This window comes from Acomys russatus, chromosome X (genome assembly GCF_903995435.1).
Source record: "Acomys russatus chromosome X, mAcoRus1.1, whole genome shotgun sequence".
Taxonomy (NCBI): Eukaryota; Metazoa; Chordata; class Mammalia; order Rodentia; family Muridae; genus Acomys; species Acomys russatus.
Window position 1 is genome coordinate 29,513,561 of NC_067169.1, and position 17,151 is coordinate 29,530,711.

The 17,151-nt window shown below is 37.4% G+C and overlaps 1 protein-coding gene across 3 annotated transcripts in view; it reads left to right on the forward strand.

Moving 5' to 3' along the window:
* Glra2 (glycine receptor alpha 2) overlaps positions 1-17,151 on the forward strand; it is a 217,055-nt gene that overhangs the window by 70,733 nt on the left and 129,171 nt on the right. For all 3 annotated transcript variants that reach the window (XM_051141583.1, XM_051141582.1, XM_051141584.1), the window contains 2 exons: positions 12,269-12,351; positions 15,066-15,203. In XM_051141583.1, coding sequence (XP_050997540.1) covers positions 12,269-12,351; positions 15,066-15,203 — 221 coding nt within the window. The remainder of the gene's footprint in view (positions 1-12,268; positions 12,352-15,065; positions 15,204-17,151) is intronic.

The following is a 17,151-nucleotide window of genomic DNA, read 5'->3' on the forward strand; positions in this document are numbered from 1 at the left end:
AGTAGGTATAACGTTACTTTGGTTTACTCAAAACCATATCTGCATTTCACAAAATACTGTCACTTGTTCTGGACTCTGCTTTGTCAAAAGTACCATGATCCAAAACAAAATGCTAAAGTCATTGCCATATAGGTCTTTTCTTATCTCTTTCTTCACCTCACTACTGCTGTTAACAGCTATAGCATTGGATACATAGTGACAAGGATCAAGTCATTTCCTATTGTTTTAATGTACAGGCTAGTAACAGTTTATCTTAAAAAATATTTGGGTGTATAATTAAACACTAGTTATTAAACAAATTTAAAATTTATTTAAATCTGCTACTTGGAGCTCTTTTTTTTTCTGGTGTTCAATTTAGCCCTCTCCTTATTCAGCACCTTCGCAACATTTTTATTCAGAAAATGTGAAATCATTTGAAGTTGTAGCTGCAGATACACCCATTTTTCTCCAAGTGGAATCTAGTACAGATTTGGACTTAATATGAGCCAAACATATGTGTGCACTACACACAGATGGAAAGAGTTATTATATTTTTGTCCTTCCTGGCTGGTATTGCTCAATGCAGATGGGCATTTCCTATGATGCCTTCTTAATGTTTGGTAAACATGGACTTTCCTACTCAGCCACTGAGATTTTAGGCAGAAAGAGGAATAGAACAGCTGATGATCCAGACAATGTTGCCGTTGATCTCCTCCATATCCCAGCTTCAGACTGAAGAAACAGGACACTGGGCTTGCTTATTTGGAATCAACTGAGAGCAGAGTGTGTAATCTTGCAGCTTAGGACCATCCAGTAGATTTGGGCCAATTTAAGACAGTAGTAAAAACATGATGTGCCACTGCTGTCCAGCCACACCTCCTTATAAGATTTTCAGTATCAAAGACTGTCCTTGGAAATGTGGGTAGCAGAACTAGGACTCTATCAGCTGGTTTACACAAGGATGAACATGACTACTAATACCTCAGACATTCTCTTCCTAGCTTTGTATTTTAATAGCCATGGGGCCCTGTAGTTAAATGTTTATTAGTTGATTTATGTGTAACAGCCAAGAAATGGTAGGATTTGCACAAGGGTAAATTGAAATTATTCTAGAGCACTTAACTCCTAACAATTTACACAATGTTTACATGAAGATCCATGTCAAATAAAGCCATGCCTGTGCTTGTCCATGGGTCAGGAGATCAGGAGTCCAGATGTGGCATGGAGTGTGCAGTATGTTCTCCATAGGGTATATATGACTAGACTCAAAGTAGTAATTTCATTGTACTGTTTCCATAAGAACAAGTTTAATTTTTTTACTCTTTCCCCTGGTCTGGCCAAATTTGGACTGGTAATTATTTTGTTGTGTTTTAAAGGAGAGCTCCTTATGTGTGTACCTTTGTTTCCAACTATGATGCATCAATTAATACATTCAAGACACCCTTCTCTGGATTTAGGATGTTACTCAGTGTGTGTGCTTATCTAGGTCCACAAAGTAGGCCCCTACCTCCACTCAGTTTATAGGTATGATTTATATTACCAAAAAAGATCATTTAGGTCAAGAAAAATAAGGCTCTTTAAATGGAGACTTGGGAAAAAAACTTTTATTTATTTTTTAATTTTATTTTGTTAATTTATTCTTGTTACATCTCAATGGTTATCCCATCCCTTGTATCCTCCTATTCCTCCCTCCCTCCCATTTTCCCCTTACTCCCCTCCCCTATGACTGTGACTAAGGGTGACTTACTCCCCCTTTATATGCTCATAGGGTATCAAGTTTCTTCTTGGTAGCCTGCTGTCCTTCCTCTGAGTGCCATCAGGTCTCCCCATTCAGGGGACGTGGTCAAATACGAGGCACCAGAACACATGTGAAAGTCAGTCCCCACTCTCCACTCAACTGTGGAGAATGTCCTGTCCATTGGCTAGATCTGGATAAGGGTTTAAAGTTTACGGCCTGTATTGTCCTTGGCTGGTGCCATAGTTTGAGCGGGACCCCTGGGCCCAAATCTGCCTATCATAATGTTCTTCTTGTAGGTTTCTAGGACCCTCTGGATCCTTCTACTTTGCTATTCTCCCATGCTTAAAGTCGGAGAATACTGGATACAGTGTGAATGTCTTTAATCTCAGTACTTCGAGGCAGAGGTAGGCAGATCTCTGTGAGTTTAAGACCAGCTTGAACTGCATGGTGAGTTCTAGGCCAGTCAGAACTACACAGTGATACCCTGACCCCAAAAAGTTGGAGAATAAATTCACAACTATTAAATATCCCCATGTAAAAGTGTGAACTCTTTGAAGAATTTTTAGTTTATTTTTATCCTTTATATACATTACATCCCTACCTCAGTTTCCCCTACCTTCAACCCCCAGTCACCTCCCACACACAAGTATCACTCTTCCTCTGTTTCATTTAAAAAAAAAGAGCAGGCCTCCCAGGGATAACAAATGAACATGGTGTATCAAATTACCATACCGAAGGCACAACCCCTCCTATCAAGGCTGGACAAGGCAATCCAGTAGGAGGAAAAGGGTCCCACTCACAATAAAAGGAGTCAGACATACCTCAATCCCAGTTAGGAGTCCCACAAGAACAACAAGCTACACAACCATAACTTATATGCAGAAGACCTACCTCAGACCTATATAGGGTCCAGGATTGCTGCTTCATTCTCTGTGAGCCCATATGAGTCCTGTTTGGTTGGTTCTGTGGGTTGTGCTCTCATGGTATCCTCAACCTCTCTGGCTCCTAGAATCTTGCTCTCATCTTTTTTGGTGTTCTTCTGGCTTCATCTTTTATTTGTAGGTTTCTGCATCTGCTCCTATTAGTTGCTCAACTGATGCCTCTCTGTGCTAGGCACCAATCTATGAGTATAGCAAAGTATCATTAGGAATCATTTCCTTGACTTTTTACTAGTCATATTTGGTTCTATCTTGGGTCTCACTGGGTTATCCAGCCTCTGGTTTCTACCCAGCCACACACTGTTAAGTGTGGGCTCCCTCTCCTGGTATGGGTCTCAAGTTGGACCAGTCATTGTTGGCCACTCTCACAAGTTGCCCACCACCATTACTCCAGCATAATTTGCAGGCAGGGCATATTGTAGGCTGACGGTTTTATGGCTGAATTTATGTCCCTTATGTAGTTATAGAAGATGGACAGTTAAGGCTCAATATCACCCATTACTAAGAGAGTTCACTATGGGAGTTTCTACTGCACTAGGTTTCTACATTGCCTCCTCCCAAATGACTCCCAGTTTCAGTCATCTCTCTTAGTACTCTTCTCACTGTCTGCACCCATCTGTTCTCATCCACACATACCCCCATTCCACCCTCGAGATCTATTCTACTTCCTTTTCCCAGGGAGATCTAGGTGTCCCTTTTGAGCCTTCTCTGTTACTTAGTTTCTCTGGCTCTGTGGATTATATCATAATTTTCCTTTACTTTCCAGCTAATGTCCACTTATAAGTGAGTACATACCATGAATATCTTTTTGAGTCTGGGTTATCTCACTCAGGATGAATGTTTCTAGTTCCCTCATTTGCCTGCAATGGCAAGTAGATGTAATTTTGTAAACAGCTAAGTAATACTCCAATGTATAAATAGTATCACATTTTCTTTATATATTCTTCAGTTGAGGGGCTTCTCAGTTGTTTTCAGTTTCTGGATATTATGAGTAAAGATACAAACATAGTTGAGCAAGTGTCTTATTTCAAATGTTTGACATAAGGTTTCTCAAAATATTGCCAAACTATTGCTATAATCAGTTATAGCCTAGGCGGCGTGTTATTTAATACCAGCTCATCTTCCTAGCTGGTAGCTAACCTAGCTCCTGATCTTCTTGCTGTCCTCACAAGATTGTTTGTTGCCAGTAAACTATTCTTGGTTTTGTTGCTCCAGCTCTAACAACATGCTCCCTAGGACGACCTCAATTATCTCACTCTTGTGCCTTGTCCTAATACAATCACAAAGCAGCCTACCTTCAATATGTGCCCTGCTCTGGTGTATAAAAGAAAGAAATATTTCCCAAAGATAAAGGTAATGCTCTTGAAAACTTGCAGGTTCCATTTTCAAACTTTCTCTTATTTACTTTACAAAAAACTCCATGTTTTTCAAGTTTATTATTTGACAGTGAAGTCACTCCTTGGGCCATGTAAAGTAGTGTCTCTTAAAGAAGCCTCTGGGATGCCATCAGCCCTACCTGGACTTCTCATTAAAAGTGCCTAAGAATGTGAATTCTTAAAAAAAATCCCTCAGATGATGTTCATATCCACCAAAGATTAAAACTCAAAATGCTAAAGACAATCAAATTAGCAGAAGGTTTTAATACACCAATTATCTCTCAATTTTTCACTTTTTTCCAATGTGTGAGTCTTATTAATGATGTACCTTAAATGGGATTCATTTATTTTATGTTTGTAAATGTTTTGCCTATATGCATTTTGAGTTGTGAGCTGACATGTGGGTTCTGGGAATCAAAGCTTGGGCCTCTGGAAGAAAAATTATTCTTAACTTCTAAGCCATCTGCTCAGCTCCTAATGATGCACTTTTGACTTCTAAGTTAGTCCCAGGATACCTCCACTTTTAGGGTCTCAATGGGTTATGATGACAGTCCTGTTTAACACTCATTGTATCCTATCAAATCATTCCAAAACTAGATTCTCATATGTTTCAGAAATGTTAAGATAAACAAATAAACTGTTTAGAAGATCTAAACCTTACAGTAAAAGCCATTCTTATTTTCTCAAGAAAAGAATGGATTATATTCTAGAATGTTGGACTACAATGCTAGTTTACTTAGTGTTTCTATAACTGTGATAAAACAACATGACTAAAATCAGCTTTGGGAGGAAAACAGTATATCTGGTGTACAGCTTGTAGCCCATCATCCAGAGGTGTAAGAGCAGGAAGTCAAGGCAGAAACCTTGAGACAGAAACTGATGCAGAAGTGATGGAGGAGTGCTGCCTTCTGACCTACTCCTTATGGCTTCATCAACCTCTTTCTCATAGGACCACCACCCCAAGTTGTCCCCACCACAGTAATATGAGCCTTTCTACATAAATCATCAATCAAAATAATGTCCTACAGACTTACCAACAGGCCAATCTGATGGAGACATTTCTTCTGTTGATATTCTTCCATCCCAGTTGACCCTAGCTTGAATCAAGTTGACATAAGAACTAGCCAGTGCATACCCTAGTAGGGGTGTGTGTGTGTGTGTGTGTGTGTGTGTGTGTGTGTGTGTGTGTGTGTGTGTGCGCAATAATTATATCATCTTTATACACTATTTTCTAGGAAGTCTCTAATTTTTTTTAAAAAATGCTATTACTTGTTCTTAGGTTTTCATCAGATTCAAGAAGGTAAATTTGACTACAAAAGGAAAACTTTGACTTTTAATTACAGTTCAGAATCACAGAAATATCAAACAACATGCATATAAGGGTAAACAAGGAAGCAGGAGATTCAGTGAACAGCTCTTCATATGCTGCAGCTACCACCAGATCTCCAAAGTCATAATAGTTCTGATGCCAGAGAAAATATAAAGCTAGTACACTTTATAAGGAGATAGAAGACAAGCAAAAATGTGACCAATTCTCCTGGCTTAACAAAGGAGGATACTAGCTTGGTAACAGGTTCCTTTCTGAAAGAGGAAATATGGCGTATCAAACGTCATTAGTCTTTGGTATCAGTTTTAGTGGGGTTTCTGTAAGCTTAAATTTGGTTATCTCTAAACCAGAGACAATTCTGTTTGCCTTGACTGTATGGGAATGGGAGTGTTTGGCCTCCAGCAGGCAACCAGAGATATTATGAATCTTCTTATTGTCATCATGATCCACTTTTAAAAATACTTTGGTACTGAAAGAACACCACATGTTGTGCACTCTCCAAAGTATCCATATGCCATTGTTAGCTGTGTGCAAAATATGGTCCCCAACAAAGGGAAAACAACAATATTCAGGAAGCACCTTTTCCCTCCTGAAAACAGGAAGATCCTCTGCCCTCTCTTTCTAAATAAGACAAATTATTGTATCCACTAGAACTAACTCTTCCAGAACAGCACATTGCAAATATTTGCTTTAGGCAAAGTAGACAATACATTAAAATGTGTGTTTTTACCTGAAAGTCTACTTTCTCTTCAAATGGTATTTTTTCCCTTCAAAACTCTCACTGGAATAGATCCCCAGTCTTAACGCTTAGCTTCTTATGAGTCATAATTGCTTTAAGACTCAAGAAACCTTCTGTCGCCATCATGTTGTTGTTTTAAATTATTGATTTTCATTGTTCTCACAGTGCATGACCAGCCTTGGTTATGAACCTAGGTACCTAACTGCGGCTCAAGGACAGACAGCACATTTTAGCACTTTGCTTTGGGTTTATTCATTTTGTTTCTAATGAAACATCTAATGACTAACAAAAGGACTCAGGCAAGCTTTCCTGGATTCCTTTGATAGTCCTGTAATTTAGTTACACTCTGTGGGCTCTGATAACCAGCCTTCACCCTTTTAAAGCCATTGTCATTTCCTGGTCCCATAGAATGAAAGTCTGAAAATTTCCCACAGGGTTCCAGGATACTGATGGATTTATTTGTTCAACAAATATTTTTTGAATGTGTATTTGTCCAAAGAATAGTTTTCAGACTGTATAAGAGAAGTCCAGCCTTTATGAACTTGAATAGTATTAAAAGAGAAAGGTCACATGAATTTTAAAAGTACAAAATCATATTTGATTTAAAATAGGAAAAAGATGATAAGCTATTTGTAACACCAGTATATACCAATAATTTAAGCTTTTAGAAAAATATAACTCCAAGAGTTGGTTTTATGAGCAAGGTGGATTGAATAGGGAAGGAAAAGTAAACATATAGAAAGTGGGGAAATGGGGTTTCTGTATTTTGCTTGATTCTTTACCTGTAAAGTCTAAATGCTTGCTCAGCCTTATTGCTTTCAGTAAAGATCTATGGCCTATGGGACTTTAGTTCCTTTTTTTTGTGGAAAAAAAAGGAATGAGGGGAATATGTATGTGTTTATATATATATATATGTGCATTGGCAGTAGGAAAATGAATGATTATGCTTTAGGAAATGAGTTCATTAACAAAAAGCAAAAGAAAGCAGGGTATCCTCAGATTATTGGAGTTAGGCTCAGTGGTCTTAATCTTTCAGGATATGGGTAAGAGAACAAATTTTGCATGACTGTTAATGTGAAGTCTGAGTTTCAGAAAATTTTGGAAGAATACTTGACTTTTAAATAAAGTACTTACGTCTGTGAAATTCACCAAAATTTATCACGTTTTATTATTTAGGTTTTTTTTTTTTTACAATGAACTTACTTAGTGCAATTTCTGAATCTCAGTAGAAAATAGTATGAAGATTTTTTAAAATTCAAATCACATTTAATCTTTCCATAAAAATGAGGTTATAGAGAGGTTCTGGTCTGGAAGAAAAGAATGTTATAAATCTGAATCAGAATGTTTATCACTAAGGTAGATATAATAAGAAATAAGAAGAAACCAATTTTAGGCCTCCAGATGCATGTTAAACCAGACATCATAAATTTGGGACTCTGCAATTCATGCAGGACCAATTAGATTTTTCAGTTCCTTCCCATTTGCTCGCCCAACAACATGATTTAACAAAGTGTGCAGCTGCAAACCCTCTGTTTGACTATTGGTGTTCATTGTGTTCCAAATGTAAAACCTGTTTTAAAAGAAGTGTAGGTAAGCAAAAGGGAAAAAAAAATCACTCAGTGAGCACTCATCTAAGAGAGGATTCAGGGAGTTTCATGTTTGTGGAGAATTTTTCTCAGTGTGTTCAGGCATCTGTGCTGTTAATAAAATTCAGTGTCCCTGTGGGATTGTTAAATCTGACACAAAGGCAGAAGTAATTACTGGAGAGTTTCTCTGCTCCCTGAACAAATGTGGACAGTTCATTTTGCAAAAGACCACTGAAGACAGGCTATGATGATGAATAGCAGAGTTGAGTTGTCACAATTGCAACTGTATAGTCTTTAAACTACACCCATTTCCATTATTATTATATTTTAATTTCTCAAAGATAAAGCTTTCTAGATTATAATGAACTTTCCATATTTTCTGGTGTTGACTCACTTTAATTATCAACACCATCTGATTATTATTATCTGGAAAACATTTTATTTTTTCCTTTGTAAGTTGAAAAATACAGCTATGTATATATTTGTGGGGCAAAAATGATAATATGATTTATGAATACAATACGGAGTAATTAAATGAAGTTCGTTAATTTATTCATCATCTAAAGCTTATTTTTGTGTTGAGAACATTTGGAATTTACTCTCAGCAATTTTGAAATGTATAACACATTATTTATTAAATTCAAAATAATGTGCAATAAATCTCATCGAAAAGCACTCCTTTCTGACTAATTAAGGCTTCATACGTGTTTATAGCAATATTTAGAAGAAAAAAGTCAGAGAAGAACATATTATTGTGTGATGAAAATATTACCCATTTGAAAATGGAGGGGGGGGAGAAATTAATTTTAAGGCTGTGAATCCTTTCGTTTGTTTGTTCGTTTGAGACAAGGTTTCTCTGTGTAGCTTTGGCTGTCCTGGACTTACTTTATAGACCAGGCTGGCCTCGAACTCACAGGGAAGCACCTATTTCTGCCTCCTCGAGTGTTGGGATTGCAAGGCATGCACCACCATGCCCACCTGCCTGTGGATCTTTTTGAGTCACCACTATTCTATGTTTTAAAATCCAGCTATTTATTTATTTATTTATTAACAAAGATTTTCTTTGTGCTTTTTTTCCATTGTCCTTATTTTGAAGGGTTCAAGATAATAATAGTAAGAAAACTTTTCAAAAGAAGTCTTCACACAGGGGAAATGTGTATTAACTCCAAAACTGATACATATTTTATGTCCAAAGATGATATTTTAAGCCAGATGTTTACTACTTAAAGCCACATTTCCTTTGTAACCATGGAGTCTAGAATCTTAGTATGCCCTCCAAAAGACAGCTTATTCATTTAGTAATGAGGTGCAACACTGGCTTTGATAATAAGATTATAATGAAAAATACTGAATAAAATAGAATTTTCTAATTTTACCTTTCAGCTATTATTTTGAAAAGACACTTTTTTCATTTCCAAAAGATAACAAAACTGATAATGCATTTTATGAGTATTTTTAAACAGCCTATACTTGTCAACGCAGACACTACAGAATAAATAAAGGCAAAAAACAAAATAAAAAACCCAAAAATATTTGCAACAATAAAAAAATCTACTTTTAACAGTGGGATGTATTTGTTTTCAAGACTGAAAACATTTTTCATAATTATCTTTGCATGCCATGCTTGTCTCAATCACTGCTGTATTTTAATGCATTTGACAACCATCAATGTGGATTCCTTATTCTCACTTCAGATACCTAATCTTTCTTTTCTTTAAAAATCTGTGCTACAATTTCTTTGTGTTTGAATATAATACAAAATGTATCATAGGAAATAAATATAAGCAAATTAGGATGGGGTTGAGGATTCCCATAATGTCAGCAAGTTTGGGGTGATGTGACAGTCACACGAATTTTTGGATATGAAAGATGATTGAGAAACAATGAACAAAACTTGAAGTTATTTACTACTAGAATTGAAGTCAAATAGGAATGAACATCATATCTTTTGCTTCCTAACTTGATAGGAGAGGAACAAATGTTTAGCAAGTTTTAATACCTTGCTTTAGGTACAGTGTAGTTTGAGCCAGTAAAGCAACAGTCTATAGACTGGGAAAAGATATTCACCAGCTCTATATCTAGCAAAGGACTAATATCCAAAATATAGAAAAACTCAAGAAATTAAACATCACCAAACCAAATAATCCAATTAAGAAATGTGGCTCAGAATTAAACAGAGAATTCTCAAAAGAGGAATATCAAATGGATGAGAAAGAAATGCTCAACATCTTTAGTCATCAAAGAAACACAAATCAAAATGACTCTGAGATTCCATCTTACACACAGCAGAATGGCTAAGATAAAAAACTGAAGTGACAGCACATGCTGTCGAGGATGGGGAGAAAGGGGAACACTCCTTCATTGCTGGTGGGAATGCAAACTCGTACAACCACGTTGTTAATCAATCTGGCACTTTCTCAGAAAACTGGGAATAGGGCTACCTCAATACCCAACTATCTCAATCTTTGGAATATATTCAAAATATGTTTCAGACAACAAAGGAAATATGCTCAACCATGTTCATAGCAGCTTTATTCATAATAGCCAGAACATGGAAACAGCCTAAGTGTCCCTCAGTCGAAGAATGGATAAAGAAACTGTGGTACACTTATACTCACTTATACTATGGAATACTACTCAGCTATTTAAAACAAGTAAATCCTGAAATTTGCAGGCAAATGGAACTAGAAATGATCATCCTGAGTGAGTTAACTCAGACCCAGAAAGATACTCATTGTATATACTCACAATTGGATACTAGCCCAACAGGGATGTCCCCTGAAAGTCTTCACTTAGCAGGAGATTGGGATAGGTACTGAGACTTCCTATTTGGACTCCATGTGAGAGAGGTAAGGGAGAATGGGAAAATAGAAGGATCCATTGGGTCCTAGAAACTACAAGTAGACCATCAAGGCTGGCAGATCTGGACCCAGGGGTGTCTGCTCAAACTACTGTACCAACCAAGGACAATGCATGCAATAAACCTAGAACCCCTATCCAGATCTAGCCAATGGGCAGCACATTCTCCACAGTGGTGTGGATAGCAGGGACTGACTCTAATAGGAACTCTGGTACCCTCTTTTTGACCACTTCCCCTTGGTGGGGAGGCCTGGTGGCACTTAGAGGAAAGGTAAGCAGGCTACCAGGATGAGACCTGATAGGCTGTGATCATATGGTGAGGGAAGAGGTCCCCTTCTGTCACAGACCTAGGGGAGGGGAATAGGGTGAAAGAGGGAGGGGGGATTGGGAAGATACAAGTGAGGGGATAACAATTGAGATGTAATCTAAATTAATTACTTAAATAAAAAGTATATAAATCTAAAAAAAGAAGAAACTGGTAAAGAAGGAGAAGAAGAAGAAGAAGAAGAAAAGAAAGAAGAAGAAGAAGAAGAAGAAGAAGAAGAAAGAAGAAGAAGAAGAAGAAGAAGAAGAAGAAGAAGAAGAAGAAGAAGAAGAAGAAGAAGAAGAAGAAGAAGAAGAAGAAGAAGGGAACCCAGCTCTGTTGATTATCAATTCTAATTGGTTTCCTGTGGAGGAGGGAGAGCAAGGACTGCCTCTGACATGAATTCTTGTGCCCATCCCTGATTTGATCACTTGTCCTTGGTGGATTTCCCTTGTGGGCACACAAAGGAAGGGGAAGCAGGCTATCCTGATAACACCTGATAGGCTGTCGTTAGATGGTGAGGGAGGAGAGCTTCTCCTGTCAGAGGTCTAGGAGAGGGTAAAATAGGGAAGAAGAGAGAAGGAGGGTGGGGACAGGAAGATAAGAGTGAGGGGATAACAATAAGGATGTAATATGAATAAATTGTAATAAATAAAAAAATAAAGTACAAAGAATTTCAGAGCAAGAGGTATACACCATTCATGTGAGAAATCAAATGGAAAAATGATGGAAAAGAGTTGGTAGGTCAATGAATACATTGATTTAAGTCCCAGGCAAGGTTGGCTGTAACTCAGGAAAACTCAGTGAATGAGATCAGAGTCTCCTCCACTGGATGCAGAGAGAAAAAGACTGTACAAGGCTGTTTTGTTTTGTTTTCGTTTTGTTTTCACTCAAGGATGACTTGTTCTATAACTGTGGAGATCCTAGAATGTGTGCCACAATATGTTGTTAATTCATTCATGTGGGTTGTTAAACAAAAATTCTATGAAGCCATGCACTTGCCCATTTGATGGAAGGAGAACTATTATTTATTCCTTCACACCATGGTACATATAACTGGGATATAATTCTTCAACATCATAAACCTTATGTGTTTTGCTCTTCATTGTGAGCAAGAGCCCATTGTTCATTCATATTACTTTTTAACTTGAGACTGGCAGGCTTATTGGAAGGTGTCAGAATTAGGAAGGGGGAAAACACTCAGAATCTAGGTTGAAAATAAAGAGTAAATGCTTATAATGAAATCTTAAAAATATGGTTTAAAGTAACCAGTGGCTACCCTTCATTAAAACATAGTATTGACCAGAGAGCTTAGATTTCAATATATGAATTAAAATATTTTACTAAAGATAAATGGATTTTTGTCTCTTAAGGAATATACTTCACAGATTTTAAAGTAGTTTTCGCTTTATTTTTGTTCAGACTCACCTTGACTTTATCCTGTCCCATGGACCTGAAGAACTTTCCAATGGATGTCCAGACCTGTACAATGCAGCTAGAAAGCTGTAAGTTATTAAGATTAAATGACCACTTGCTAGTTGTAACCACTGACTTGCCTGTTTTATTGTGTCAGCAAGGAAGAAATACTTGTAAGAGTCATTCTCTTCCAACTTACCAACACCAAAAGTCTTAGCGAAAGCTGAGCTTTTAATAGTAGAAGCTCATTATCAACACAGGATGACAACGTTTTAGTTCAAAATGTTAAACAATTGTCCCTTCCTCAAAAAAACCCACCCAATTCTGACTTAGCAAGATTTTCTATGAAATAAAAATTTTCCCTTGCATAATTTTAATTATTAGCCATCTCACTTTTATAAAGAATCACTATCTAATCAGAAAATTATATTTCTTTCTGTCTTACACTCATGGAGACCAAAGTCTCCAAATGGATTCTAGTAAGAAGAAATGATTGCTTTGAGAATGAGACTCAAAGCCCTTCATCGTAGGATGCTTCAGATGGGAAGAACATTAGGATGGAAGCTCAGCAGGAGTGTGCTAGCCTAAAATGCTAAAGGCCTTGGGTTTGATCCTCAGCAGTACTAAATGAATAAATAAAAGATTGAATGGTATAGGTTGACATGGAGTGAGATTCGGCATTTTCCTTAGATAAGCACTGAATACACTAGAACATGATGAAGGAAATAGGAAAATGTCATCTACTCTGTCCCCTTTATGCTCTGACTCTGTTGCCAATGAAATCTTTGACATGTGCCATGAGTTGCTCATGCCTCCAAGGTAGTGGGACTTTCAGTTAAGAGACATGGCATTTCCTCTGACTTGTTCTTGTCAGTTTCTCTGTTTACAGAGTTTAAAAATTATAATAGTAAGTGCTGCTTACAGGGATATTAGGAGATTTAATGAGTCAGGGGCAAGAAAATACTTTTAACTGTGGTTTAGAAATACCATAAATGTAAAAAGACTGATAAAAAAGAAATAGTGACTTCTTTGTGATCATTTAAAACTACTACAGACTTCTTTGAAATGTCTTATAAAAATAAACAAAATAACAAAACATCTTTTATTTTTAAATATTGTCAGAGATAAAATGATAATTTTTATTCGTGTGTTACATGCATTTATTTATTCCATATTGTCTATCTCCTGAGAGGAAAGTTGAAAAATATTGCTATACATAATGAGTCTCTCTTCTACTATTCCATATTTCCCAAGCCTTGGCCCAGTCATTTCATTTTCTCTATAAAACGGCCTAGATCTATCAACTGAGACTCATCTGAGGCATACAAAGCTTCACATGGCTTTTTTTGTCCCTATAAGTATTTGTTGGAGGCAGTTAGGATATATTCATACAAATGGGCAGTGGAAGAGATAGGTTAGTCATTCTTTTGTGGACAATCAATATTTGGACAGGATCCACATTCCAGTTTGCTGCTTTCTATAATTTCATTTTTTCTTGTAAGATGTTCCAAAGAATCTAGACATCAAATAAATTTGCCATTGATTTCTTGGTAGATTTGGTGAATCACTATCCTGTAGTAAGCAAGAACGGGAATTTATAAACTTAATAAACATGCTGCAGTTATTAGCCATCTCACTTTTCACAGACTATTCTTTCTTCTTACCAGTCTACTTTCCACAGTTCAAATACCAAGAGAAACAAAAAAAAAATCCCACAAAAACAAGAATGGTAAATAAATAATGAGTGAAAAAAGATTAGCTGTCTTTTCTGGAATGAAGAAATATGCAGAAACATTGACAAATAATGACCCTATTAGGCAAACTCTGGGAGACAAAGAGTTAACTTTGATTTACTGAGCCATTAACATTCTATGATTGTAGTCAATTAACAATAGGAACCTGTCTTACTTTATGTGAAGAATGAATGGGGCAATTTAGCAATGCACAGCACTGTTCTTGTAGGGTTTGCTTTTGTTTTGAAGTAGGGTCTCATGTAGCCTAGTCTGGTCTTGGACTCACTTTGTAATCAAAATTCTGATCTTCTAGCCTTTCCACCTCTCAAGTTGAGTCTACAGGCATATGCCACCACTTACTAGTTTATGTGGTGCTGGAGATTGAAAGTAGGACCTTGTCCATGTTAGGCAAAAACTCTACCAACTAGGCTCCACCACTAGCTCCTGTATAGGGTACACATATTGTACAAGGTCCTCTTAAGTTATTTGCCTTTAGCCCCTCACACTTGCTAAAATGAGTGAGAATTTACTGTCAGTAATTAACATAAGTCTCCTACAAGTAAAGCTAACACTCCAGAAGGGGCCAAATGTGCAATGGTAATACTTGCAGACAGGCTTATAATGAATTCTTACTCATTAAACATTTCAAAAGGAGTGGTTTCATTTGAAATACTAAGACCAGCACCATGAATTGGATTGTCTTCTTGAGCTGCCACAGACACAGCTGTTTCAAACGAAGAAAATCTTCAAAGGTTTTTTTGTGTTTGTATATTTGTTTGTTCTTCAGAAAGAGAGAAAGTTAGTGATTAAAGAGGCTGGGGATAAAAGATTCTATAGATTCCTTTCTCTCGTTATACACACACACACACACACACACACACACACACACACAAATCAGAAATACCTTGCTGTGTTCACTTTCTTTGCATCTGATGACACACACTTGTGATGACTGCAGCAGCTCTCATTAAGACAGTACCTGAAATGCTTCCCCTGCTTGTCCACTTCTGTTGTAGATTGTGCCCTTTCCTAGAAAAGATACATTTTTTGTTACTACTTCTTTCCTCCAGTTGGGTACACCATGAATGACCTGATATTTGAGTGGTTAAGTGATGGTCCTGTACAAGTTGCGGAAGGACTCACCCTGCCCCAGTTTATTCTGAAGGAAGAGAAGGAGCTCGGCTACTGCACAAAGCATTACAACACTGGTAAGGTTTTCTTTCACTTGCTAAACCCAAATGGTCTCCATTTGCATATTAGATAAGTTATCGTATTATCTTAATAGCTGCCCAATCATGAAGCATGAGCTTAAGAGAATCCTCAACACGTAGGGTTCTTGTACCCTGTGGAATAGACTTGTGGTGTAAGAGATCACCTTCTAGAAACACAGAAAAGGGAATTAGGAATCTTTTGTTTTTTTCTTACTGAAAGTCGGCCGTTGAATGATTCAGAGGAAAGGTGTAGAAGACCTCATTAACTGTGCAGAAAACATAAATCTTGGCTGTTTCTTGCATCCACTCTTCATATTTCATCCTCAGGTCAATTTGCACTCCTGGCCTTAGTGGAAGAAAGTGATAGTGGCATAGTTCTGTGAAAACCCAGAAATAGAAATGTTGTGCTTTGCCATGCTGGAGAGCAATGTGAGTTTCAATGAGCATCATCTGGAGAGAATTCAGCAGGCTCTAAAATCAGGTGCTCTCTTTAGCACGGCAAGACATATGGTGTGAGCAAGACTGAGGTAGTGGAAACAAGTTGTTATATCTGTGGTTACCTGGAAGATTATACTGAGATAGGACAGCTGATAACTTTTATCCCAGATGTTCTAGTCTGTTGATAACATAGGTCGGATGGTAGGGAGGCAGTCACCACTAACTGCCTTGGGACTGTTGTGAGTAGAACATCTCACAGAAACCAACAGGGACTTTTTTAGGAAGCACCTCAAAGCTGATTCCGAGGTATTCTTTTTTTTAATTTTTTTATTAATTTATTCTTGTTACATCTCAATGGTTATCCATCCCTTTTATCCTCCCATTCTTCCCTTCCCCCCATTTTTCCATTATTCCCCTCCCCTATGACTGTTCCTGAGGGGGATTACCTCCCCCTGTATATGCTCATAGGGTATCAAGTCTCTTCTTGGTAACCTGCTGTCCTTCCTGTGAGTGCCACCAGGTCTCCCCCTCCAGGGGACATGGTCAAATGTGAGGCACCAGATTATGTGAGAAAGTCATACCCCACTCTCCACTCAACTGTGGAGAATGTTCTGACCATTGGCTGTATCTGGGTAGGGGTTTAAAGTTTACTGCCTGTATTGTCTTTGGCTGGTGCCTTAGTTTGAGCGGGACCCCTGGGCCCAAATCTGCCTATCATAATGTTCTACTTGTAGGTTTCTAGGACCCTCTGGATCAAAGACATTGAAAGTTCAATTCTGAACTTCATATGGAAAACCAAAAAACCCAGAATAGCTAAAACAATCTTGTACAATAAAAGGTGCTCTGGAGGAATCTCCATACCTGATTTCAAACTGTACTATAAAGCAATAGTAGTTAAAACAGCATGGTACTGGCACAGCAACAGGCTGGTTGATCAGTGGAATCGAATTGAAGACCCAGATATGAATCCACACACATATGGTCACTTGATTTTTGACAAAGAAGCCAAATGCATTCAATGGAAAAAGGATAGCATCTTCAACAAATGGTGCTGGTCTAACTGGAGGTCTATGTGTAAAAAAATGCAACTGGACCCATATTTGTCACCTTGCAAGGTATTCTTTCTAAGAAAAATTCAACCCAATCTTTTGTCTTTGTGGGTAATAATCCAAATGACTTTTCAGGGTCTAACACAAAGCCAATAAAGGAAAAGAAAAAGAACATGTGAAGAGACAAGAACACTACTTCCTAGTAATAATGGGAAACATTGCAGCATCTTCCTATGCACTCTATTTTATAGAATGAATAACAGTACAAACAATTTCTATAAATGAATACTCTAAGATTCTTCAAGAAATTCCCCAAAAGTCTAGAAAGTTTTCACAGTGAAAGGAGCATACACATACTCTACAAATGTACTCTGTGGTTTTACCATTGAGAATACAAAGATATACAGCTAATTCAAACACTCAGGATGTTCTTCTTGCTACCTAGACGATGTTGAGGA